At 35.0% G+C, this 11,478-nt stretch overlaps 1 protein-coding gene across 1 annotated transcript; it reads left to right on the top strand.

Moving 5' to 3' along the window:
• Positions 1-2,445: 2,445 nt before the first annotated feature.
• On the top strand, positions 2,446-4,069 carry LOC120775753 (vitellogenin-3-like). The gene is made up of 3 exons (XM_040106081.1): positions 2,446-2,781; positions 2,871-3,130; positions 3,251-4,069. Exons 1-3 carry the CDS (start codon positions 2,535-2,537, stop codon positions 3,935-3,937), a joined length of 1,194 nt encoding a protein of 397 aa, XP_039962015.1. The 5' UTR covers positions 2,446-2,534; the 3' UTR covers positions 3,938-4,069.
• The last annotated feature ends 7,409 nt before the right edge of the window (positions 4,070-11,478 follow it).

Genomic DNA, 11,478 nt, shown 5'->3' with positions numbered 1-11,478 from the left:
TAACTACAGAAAGCTGGTGAAATTCTAAAAATGCATTAAATTTCCATTAGAAATTCTGAGCGCATTTGATTGACACAGATTTGCATTTCCTTTTGCGTAAAAAAACAAAATGAAAATAAAAATGCAATAATAAATTCATCAAAGCAGAATAAAAGTAATGGAAAAAAACTTTGTACAATTTGAGTGTGTTCACAGTGACGTGCCAAATAAGAGCAACGGCATTAGTAGTAATGGTCGGTAATGCAAAACGGTATTACATTTGCTTAAGATATTTGAACTATATGTTACTACGATTTCAAATACATCTGCTTTTTCACTAGTAACAAAAGTAATCATAAGTAATTTAAATTTCAAAAGTAATCATTAGTAATGAAAAGTAATTAAGAATTAACAAAAAATCAAAAGCAATATTTTTGAGCTTATTAATTTAATTATTTTTCGATTACTTGAGTTTACGGTAAACTAGTCGAACCATTTCGCTTCCTTCTCATACTGTCATAGAATACGCATATACGGTTCAGTTCGACTAAATAGTACCAAATAATTAAAAAAATAATAATCAACGTTGTCATAAAAGACAAGTATTCGATAACGCATTAACTTAATTACTTTTTTGGTTATACTTGAATGCTTACAAATACTTCGTCTATCTTACTTAATAATATGACTGCGTATATTTCTTAGCACAGTTTTGAGAATATATGCGATAATATTCGTTTCTATAGTCGACAAACTAATAATAAAAGAAAAGTAGTAAGTTAACAAAAGTAATGTGAAGTAATCATAAGTAATCGAAAGTAAACATGTTAAGTCGAGAGTAAGTATACATTAGATCACATAAAAAGTAATTAAAACAATTAAAAATAGAATTTAAAATTTAACTAATTTTCGATTATTCATGTATACTTCAATTGTATTAAAGTAGTCGGTTATAGTAGTGATGTATGAAAATGTTTAACAACGTTTTAAAAATATCTGCCGTTATATTCCTCTTTATAGTAATGAAAAGTAGTAAATAGACAAAAATAATAAAAAAAAGTAATCATAGATAATCAGAAGTAATCATAGGTAATAGTTTAAATACTTTTCATAGTAAGAAGTAAGCAAAAATAATGAAAAGTAATCATACGTAATTAAGCGTAATCATCATTTGATTACATAAAAAGTAGTCAAAACAAATAGAAATAGAACTAAAAAATGTATTCTTTTTTCGATTACAGTCGATTATTAATGGATACTTTTATTGTAATACTTCGGGCTACAGCAATGATATATGAAAATATTTAACAACGTTTTAAAAATATCTGCCGTTTTATTCCTTTTAAACGTTTTCATAGTAATAGACAAAAAGCAATAACTAAATTATAAAAAGTAATCATGGGTTAATTACTATTCATAGTAATAAATGAACAAAAATAATAAAAAGTAATCATGTTATGATATGTAATCATAAGTAATTAAAAGTAAGCACTTGTAATGAAAAGCAATGGGAATATAAAATTTGAAAAAAATATGTAAAAATAATAGCAATAAAAAATAATAATAAAAAGTAATCATGCGTAATTAAAAGTAATCATATGTAATCAGAAGTAATGGAAATATAATATTTGATACACAATAACAAAGAATAAAAAAAATAATGGTTTGATTATTTTTTTATAAATTGATTACGAATTCCGTAATCATTACAATAACTAATTGTTATTTAATAACTCCGTTGAGAAGTCTAATTTTCTATTCCGTGCGATTTAAGTGTTTTTCTAAACTTTTACTTACTCTGCACGTTCTAATTGCGTTGACTCTATTAAATTAGATTACCGGGAGTTTTTTCTGGAAATAATGCGTATTTGTAGTCTGTTCTTTCTTAGACGATATAAAGTGTTACTTACTAGATTGGCTTGGATCGCCTTATATAGTGAATATCATAACATTCAATCTGAAACTTATTGAAAATAATGGAATCAATGGATGTGCTTCACACCAGAAAGTCTCACTTTCTGGCAGAATTGGTTACATTAATATTTTTCGTTGTACGAAATATAGTTAAAGTCACATGTCAACTGCAGCGACATCTATCGGTTAACCTGTAAGACCGCCGTTCTACAATTTGACTTTATTTTCGAAATCCATATGAACTTTTTTGTTGTTATTAGACCTCGACACTTCCTGCCATAAATAACTTGTTTGATATTAATACCCTCAATGCATTATTTTCTCACACTACTGTAAGTTAAGCAGCAACCAACCTCAGCCCAGCTCAACTAGGCGTTAGCTTGTTTGGAGAAATGAAAAATTGATCGCAGATTTCGACGGCGTTCAGATTTCAGCGATTGTAAACAAACTGTCATGCATAAACATAGAAACATACACACTCAAACAAACATACAGCCACACATACATTTGCCTGGCGTTAACTGTATAAATACGAGCTGCGTTCGGCGCACGCGAATAGTTTGCCATCAACACTCGTCGCATCATTTACAATCCACGCCGGCAAAGCAAAGTAAAAAATAAAACTAACAAAAACAAAAAAAATGTCGCCTCTTCATGTCCGTGTTAACATGATAGCGTTATTGTTTATCGCGTTTGCTGTCGCTACACAGGCACAGGGTGGTCTGTTCGGCATAACCGATGTGGGTAAAAGTCTGAAAGATATTGCGACGGGCGTCTCGAAGGATGTAACCAGTTACATACCCACGCCGGAGGGTATTTTCGAGTCGAGCAAGAATCTATTGGCCGGCTATCCGTTCGAAGTCGCCTCCTCGGCTATAAATACGATTTGTAAGTGTGCGGTAGTGTGTGAAATGGATACAGTGTTATGCTCTGTATACTTTTGCGTGATTTTATTTTTTATATGGTTTAAATCTCAGGCTCCTCGGCACTTTCATCTGAAACGATAAGACCGCGTGTGACACCCGATTTGCGGAAGATCAACTTTCAGCTACGCACCGCATGCAATAATTACAGTTATCCGCTGCTGAAATCCAATCAAATATGGCGTAGTCCCGAATTTGATCCGACGAAGAAGGTAGTCATACTGGCTACTGGCTGGACCACGACGGTTAACAGCTCGAAAACGATCGATGTGTTGGCTAAGGCGTATAACTGTCGCGGTGACGTGAATTTTGTGGTGAGTATGCATTAAAGAGTGTGGTGAATAAATAAAAATGTGAGAGATTTGAAAACAAAAAATTTAATTTCTCAAAAAATAAATTAAATTGAAAAATATATGATTCCCTCTCGCTCACAGGCCGTCGATATAGCCAACTTCGTCGATACACTTTACACCTGGTCCGCCCTAAACACCGACGAAATCGGCGAGAATCTTGCCGAAGGCATCGTGTTACTTACGCAGGTCGTACCGCTCGAAAACATACATCTCATCGGTCACAGTTTAGGCGCACACATCGTAGGCGCCACTGGCCGTTACTTTAATGAAAAAACCGGCAAGTTTGTGCCGCGTATTACTGGTTTGGATCCAGCGAAACCCTGCTTCAACGAAGGTCACGTGCTTTCTGGCCTGCAGCGTGGCGACGCCAAATTCATCGATATAATTCATTCGAATCCCGGTGTGTTGGGCAAACGTGATCCTATGGGTGATGTAGATTTCTATCCGGGCGGCTTGGATCCGTTGCCGAAAGGTTGTCTGCACGTGGTCTGCGCACATGGACGTGCCTGGAAATACTACGCAGAATCCGTTTATCCTGGCAATGAAATGAATTTCATGGGCAAACGTTGCACTTCGCAGACGCGTTTGCTCGATAATAAGTGTCCAGGTGCGGAGCAACCCATGGGCTATGCGGTGTCGCATGAACTAAGAGGCAACTACTTTTTGGAAGTGAACGAAGCGGCGCCATTCGGTAAGGGCGGCAATACGGATAAATTGGCGGCTCAAGCGAGCTGTGGTTTGTGCCCGGAGAGGAGGCAGTCAAAATAAAGATTTCAGAGCTGCTTTAGTCATGAGATAAATAATTTTTAAGAGTTTTGCATTAATAAATTTTATATTTTGTTGAAATGGTGGCAGCACTGTTAGCTTTCATACCAAAAATAAACGAAAAATAATACTAAACATTTTTGTGTTTTTTTTCTTCATAACTAAAATATTGAGGAAATGTCGGTTGTAATCTTGGCTAAGGCAATCGTCTTAGTATTTTAAGATTAAATTTTGAGAGCAAAAATTAATAATGATTAATAATTGAGAGTCTCCTTTATACATTTATATAAAATTATCTCTGATATAAATAAATAATCTATTTTTTATATTTTGTTATTTAAATTTTTTTTTAATTTTGTCTCATACCTCCATCCATAGCCACAAATTTCCTACAAAGCACTTTGCTCGCCACGTCTGTTTTGCTCTGCTCTTTCTTCCACACAAACAATCACGTGCCGCTAAAGCTGCTCTATTCGCTCTCTGCTCATTCTCCGTAAATTGTAATGCATCGCAGACGGCGAACAAAATGCGGCAAAAATAAAAGCTCCGCCCAAAAAGGCTACTAACCGAAACGCTTAGAGCTTCGCTGCCACTTCTAAGTAGTTCAGTTCACTGTTGAAGCTGAGAGCGGGTAGATAATGGTGCTGATGTTTTCTTTTTTCCATTCAGTAAATCTATTTTGCAAAAAGGCGTATTTTTCAACATCAAATTTTGGTACTTAGAATTAAAAAGTTTCAGATTCTCACGGATCTAGGGTAGATACTTTCCCCAGCTGTAGAAACTTAAATACTTTCAGCTGTCTCCACAAATTTATGTAATTTTATAGTATTCATTCGAATAGAATTATCGCATATATGTATGTATATCCTCCAAAAATTTGTATTTATTTGAATTTCGTGTCCGAATATAATTTGGGTTCAGAACTTGAGCCATAAAAATGCAAATTTATACCTCATCTAAACTTAGAACTTCTTGAATATTAAATTTTATAGAAAACGTTATGAGTACATTTTTTCCTAAGTAGAGAAGCCTTTACTGAATTTATGATCATCCCTAGTATTGTTGAAGAAATCCGCGTCTATCTAAAACATTATAAGCAAACCCGGCAGTGCAATCGAACTCTTTTCTTAACAAATACAAAAGCTGCCTTACAAGAGCTTCGATAGGTCAGTTTCTATGGCAGCTGTATGATATAGCGGTCGAAACTAAAAGATATGTTCGGAGATTATTGCAATGCCTTTAATAATAATCCTTCCCCAAGTTCTTGAAAATAAATCGTGAAATTAAAAAGCTTTCCATACAAGAACCTTATTCCGATCGCTCAGGTTGTATGGCAGCTATATGCTATAGTGGTCTGATATAGAAGAACTGGAGCAGACATTTAGATCGCTACCACAGAAACTCGTTCAATATACAGACAGACGGATGGCCTAACGGATCGACATATGGACATAGCAACTCAGGTGGTTGTTGTTGTTATAACGGTTACCTAGTCTCCGTTAGGATGGAAAGAAATAGATAAGCTGTCATTGAGGTCATCCAACGGTAGGCCCAGGAAACGGACTGTTTCGACGGAAACGAGCCATTTGGGGAGGGGTATCAGATGTGTAGGGTTAGCAGGATGCGTGGACTCGTCGGATTAGTAGGAATTTAACCTGCTACAGTATCCAGAACGAAGCTGCGCAGTGGGTGGTGCTTTGACTCCAAGTACGCCATTCACTGAGAGGGGGTCGGTGAAGGTTTTAATGGATCCACTGCGAATGACGGTCAAGGCATGTCTGAAGTTTGTTACGTCCGTAGTGTGGTCGGCGTATTGTTTTATGTCATCGAAAAAGTTGAGGAAGGACCTATTGATGCTCCTAGTAGTTGGTTTCTCTAATAGCAATTGACTATAGGGATGATTTCTACGAAAGCACCTCAGCAGAAGGTGCTCAGAGAGGAGTTCATTATGCTTCCTAACTGGAAATATGCGGGCTTTACTATGCAGATATTCGATGGGGGACATCGAGAGACATTCCGTTGTAGACCGGAGTGCAGTGTTCTGATATGTCCGTAGCTTCCTCGTCAGCATTTCACTGCATCCAGGTGACCATATTGGTGTGGCGTAGTTAGGGACCGGCCGGCCGATTGTCTTGTATGTTGTCAACAACGTTTCCTTGCCTGTTCCTCATGTGCTGCCGGCTAGCTCGTCACGCTGATCTTTTATATACATAATATATGTGGTCTCTGAGGATGTTGCAAACATCGTGACAAATCCTGTTCAGGAAGGAAGCTTGGTAACTGGGGAAGGAATTCAGCTAAATTTCTTGTGTACTATCCGATCTTTCTAAAAAGATAGATCGCTTGAAATGTCTCAGTTTTTTTTTAGTGATTTCTACGTTGGATGTATGATCGTTTGTGTTTTTTCGGAATTTTTTTACGCAACTACAAAACAATATGCCGGTCTTTTAAAAATACCCTCTCTCGTTATGAACTTATTATTTGTATTTATAAAAGGTTTACAGAGTTCGTAGATCCACTTTCTACTCAGTTTTCAAAAAAACGTACAAGAGTACGTAGGTGGAGAGTAGACTGCTTTGAGCTTTTCCTCTACGATCTCTCAATTTAGACCTGTACTGTCAACTATTGAACCGTCTGAAGAAAGAAATTGCCCAGAAGCAGTTTGCTTTGGCCAATACGAGAGGAATTGTGTTCCATCAGGACAACGTCAGACTATACACATCGATAGTGATTTGCCATAATGTCCGGGAGCATCAACCATCTAAGTAGTCTAGATCTGACACCAATTATTCCTCAAGAGAAGCTTGTGAAACTCGACTGTCCCAGTTTTCAACTAATAGGGACGAGAGTAAAGTTGAGAGCTTAGGCGATGTTTCTGGGTACTTCTCCATCCAATAGTTATTCTGGACTACATGTTCAATAACAATACCACATTTACCCATTCGAGGGCTCTTATTTCTATGCAATAAACAAAATACATCAACCTTTAATTTTATCTTCAGCCTAAAAGCACTTTAGCATTCTTGCATTCCCAGTCTGAATCAAATCCGCAGTCTTTAAAGTTTGCTGCCAACTAACAACTATGCACTCACGGGACAAACAATTCAAAGCACTCAGTGAAGAACTGTAAAATTTGCGAAGCACTACTCCCTTGTTGCCGAATTTCGCTGAAATCATGTAGGCGTCGCTTGATTATCCCTCAAGACCAGTTGACTCAGTTTGGGTTTTGCTTGGCTCGCTTAATTTGTGCCCGGTAGACTGCTCGTTACCACGAAAACGCTAATAAGTACCTGGTTGTCATAGGCGACGCACATACACAGCCATACATTCGGTTGTAGGCAGCACGCGCCTAAATGTAGGTAACACAAGCACACCTTTTCTAATTCGTTATTTAACTTCGCTGGGATTTCTTTGCTGCCATTGCCTATTTTTATTTGTTTTGCTGACCGACGTTTTACTTGTAGCTCATTTGTTCGTGTATGCATGTGTGTGTGTGTATCGCTATGATTTTGTGAGTGTGTGTATGTGCTTGTATGCTATGAATTTTGATGCGCTCGTAGCTTGGTTTTCTATTTTCTCCACACATTAATTTAGCACATGTGTTGCTATCAGCTTCGGGCACTGGCAGCCACACCTGCTTTCCAACACATGTGTGTATGTATGTAAGTACAGGCGTTGGTGTGTGTGTGTGCTTGCCATTCACGTGCCGTTTTGTTATCAGATTGCCATACCTTTTGTTACGTTTGCCTTTTTTCTTCATTCGGCTAGCCTTTTAACTCGCATTGTTTGTTGTTGTTGGTGTGATTTTTTTTAAACAAATTACGGTTGTGGCAAAAGTAAACATTTGTTCGCCTGATTTTCATTGCTGATTCTCTTTGAGGGCGCTTGGCATTCAAGGCCAGCAAAATGTAAATGAGCGGACAACCTTTTTGTGCTCTCTTTTGTTATTGTTATTGTTTTTGTCTTTTTGTTATTGTTTTTGTGGCATATGCACTTGTGTGGCAATCATGACTAGACTGGTTTTCTAGTTTCCGCATCTCATCATTATCGGCAATGCATTGTTATGCGTCAGTATGCGGGGAACGAGCATACCTGTCGAGATTTCATCAAAGGCGTGATCAGCATTTTGTAATTTCTTTTTATGTGTTTGCAGACGATAAAATTTGTGTGAGTATGTATTTCAGTATCTTCAAATATCCTTGGCGCACATATTGCTAAAAAAATTGGGAGACAAAAAAATAGGTGATGTTTGTACATAGTTTTTAGTACAAAAATATTTTTATTACTAACAGCCTTACAACTTCTTTTTTTAATTCAAACAAAAATGTGGCAACTCTGAAAAATGGATATATGCATAAATTTTGAAAAATTTCTTCTATATTAACTAAATTTAGTGCTTAATTAAGTTGAAATTTTAATTAAAAAATTATTTCATATGGCAACCCTGTCTAGTTTTCTGAAAATAGCAATTCCAACTAAAAGCAATATTTTAGTATTATCACATTTTATTTAAAAACTTATTTCAAATGACAACTTTTGTTTTGTTTTCCTATAAGAAAATTTTTCTTGCAATTTTGTTAAATTTTTTCCCATCTGGCAACTCTGTTTAATTTTTTTTTTAAATGGCAGTCCTAACAAAAAGCAATATTTAAGTGCTAGCTAACTGTACTCAATCTTAATTAAACAAATAATAATAATTATGTTGCAACCCTGAAAGTATTTTTCCTTTTTCTTTATCCGAATACATTTCAATTGCCAATATATATTTTCATATTATTTTTGAGTTTGTATTTTAAAGCCATGACAACTATGAAACGAAACACAGGGTGTTCCAAAATTAATGCAAAAAACAAAATTAAAAAAAGGATAATATTTTTTTTTCATATAACAATATTTGTATTAAGAAAATTAAATTATTTTGGCAACCCTAGACAAACTTTTGCATTATTATATGCATTATTTACTATTAACAATATTCCATTATGTAATACAAGCGCATTATTTTTAAATTTAAATATTAGTGGCAACACTGTTTAAAACATTTTCTTTCTTACATTCAAAAAGGCTAAAATTTATTGCATAAAATTTCATTTAAAGAAATAAGAATATTTAATATATTATATGTAATATGAATGATAATAAATTTCAAGAAAATATATTTTCTTGAAAAATTTAATTTTTCGAAAATTCAAATTTTTGATTTCTTATTATTTTTCTGTTTTTATTAAGTCCGGTAACCTCAGAAAATTATTATAAATTTTCAATATGTTAATTTTTGAATATTTTTTTATAGTTATGTGGCAACCCTTAGGCAAGGTAAGGTATATAAGGTAAGGTGCAAGTTTGCTAAATTTATGTATTTTATAAGCAATGATACTCCCGAATTTATTTACAAATTGAAGATTCACGAAATATTCTGAGAAACCGAATGGCAACTCTATTCTTGTATACCCCTATTTGTAGTTATAAATATTGTTATTATACCTACGGTTGTAAAATTTATGACGGAAATGTGTTTTTACGTCGTAACATGTCAACTCTCCATTTTGAGAAAATTTGTTTAAATTTTTTTTGAAAAATTTTATTTTTCGAAAATTCAAATTTTTGATATTTTATTATTTTTCTGTTTACTAAGTCTGTTTACCTCAGAAAATTTGTATTAATTTTTAATATGACAAATTTTGAATATTTTTTTACAGTTATGTGGCAACCCTAAGGCAATATAAAGCATACTTTTAGGTAAGGCACACGTTTGCTAAATTTATATATTCCCGAAGCAATAAAACTTCCGAATTTATTTACAGATCGAATTAACGAATTTTTATTAAATTTATGGTTGCAAAATTTATGATAAGAATGTGTTTTTACGTCGTAACATGTCACCTCTCCATTTGGAAGAATATGTTCGAAAATATTTTTTTTCAACATCTAAATTTAAATTTCAGTTTTTGGCGGTATTTCGCTTTTTATGAAAATAGTTTTTTTTTAATTTTCTGAATTGTTTTCAATATTTTAATTTCGAAAAAAAATTTCGAAATTTAGAAATTCGAAAAGATTTTCAAAAAAAAGTTCAGTCAGTTTAATTTTTCAAATTTAACTTATTTTAAAAAGCAAATTGTTATATCAAAATATTTTCTACAAATTTTAAATAGGTGGCAACTACTTAGAATAGATTTACACTAGAAATCTTCCAAATGTTCACAGTATAATCCAAAAGCTTTATTTAAGCAATTAAGTCGCTGCATTTGATTTGAGCTCATATCGTGCCAGAATCTCAAATATCCAAATAGTCAAATTCGCCGTTGCGCACTTCGCCAAAATACAAGCGCTTATCTAATCTGGCAGCGCTAAATTTGTAATTAGAATGCGCTCAAATGCCGAGAGGCGAATGTACATATGTATGAGGCAATTTTTTGCCGTCACTGCATAAATTAGCACTGCCAGCGCTGCTGCAGGGGTTCCGGGCAGCTGTGAGGCTTCAGCTATGCCTTTGAAGGCGCTGAAAAATAATCGCGCATAAATTTACACAGTTTTCCGACGGCTTAGCCCTGCTCTGGCTTGTTGAGTCTCCACGGCCGGGACGGTGGCTTAGCTGGCAGCTGTTGTTGGCGAGTGTTGTTGAGGGCTACGAGTGAATTTATGTGCGGCCATTCAGTTGCTGCGAGGCAGCGCCGTGTGTGACACGCTCAGCTGTTGTGGGTTTCATTTTGCATTTTCAGCACGCCACTTCTGTGGTTGGCTAATTTATTTCTGCTGACTTTTGCTTAGACGACCGACCACTTGTTCTAAGAACACATACATACACATATAGCTATTAAGAGTGTTGGTATTTGGAGAATGTGCCAAAGGGAATATAAAGAAGGCATTTTCAATAGTTAGGTAATTCTTTTGTTTGGATTTCCAGGAAATAAGGCTGTAGATTTAATTAGTGCGAATGGAAAACTATCTCTAAATATGAGATTGTAGTCGAATTACTTCATTCCCTACCCACCTTAGTGAAAGCTTTCGTTGTCCTTTCTTGTCGGACGAGTTCACAATAGCCAGTCGAAGTCCAACCATTTATTCACTTCTTAAGCTTTTTTTTTATCTGCTCGGAAGTTTCTCGGACATTCTCCTCGTTCCGTGATTTGGTTCACCGTATTCTTTGTATCCATTGCTGTTTATATTCAGCAGATTGAATAAGATTACCTTTAATAACATAACTATTTCTAGTCTCCTCAAGATCTGTCGGTCACTGATTCTCTTTTTTATTTTTCAAGACTGAAATCTTCCGGATTGGTTACTGCTTTTCGTTCGCACTTAACCCCTGAAACTCTTCTAAGTATACTTCTATCGGTTAACTTGATTTCCAACCTTCGAAGGCGCCACTATTTCCTTTTTAGGAAAACATGTCGGTCTTATTTATTGAATAGTCAACGCGTTTCTGGTTCTATAAATACTTAGGGTCCTGTTAGTAGTATATTTATTGGCTCTACAAATTTGGAACTTATGTATCATCTTGCATAGCTTGAAACAGACGGTCCACATATTAAAGCCTTAAAGTC

The sequence above is a fragment of the Bactrocera tryoni genome, chromosome 4 (genome assembly GCF_016617805.1).
Source record: "Bactrocera tryoni isolate S06 chromosome 4, CSIRO_BtryS06_freeze2, whole genome shotgun sequence".
Classification (NCBI taxonomy): Eukaryota; Metazoa; Arthropoda; class Insecta; order Diptera; family Tephritidae; genus Bactrocera; species Bactrocera tryoni.
This window is presented reverse-complemented; position numbering and strand designations above follow the sequence as displayed.

Coding starts and splice junctions, on each gene's coding strand:
- LOC120775753 (XM_040106081.1), top strand. CDS start 2,535: ATGTCGCCTCTTCATGTCCGTGTTAACATGATAGCGTTATTGTTTATC. Junction 2,782..2,870: donor CTCGGCTATAAATACGATTT/GTAAGTGTGCGG, acceptor TTTAAATCTCAG/GCTCCTCGGCACTTTCATCT. Junction 3,131..3,250: donor GCGGTGACGTGAATTTTGTG/GTGAGTATGCAT, acceptor TCTCGCTCACAG/GCCGTCGATATAGCCAACTT.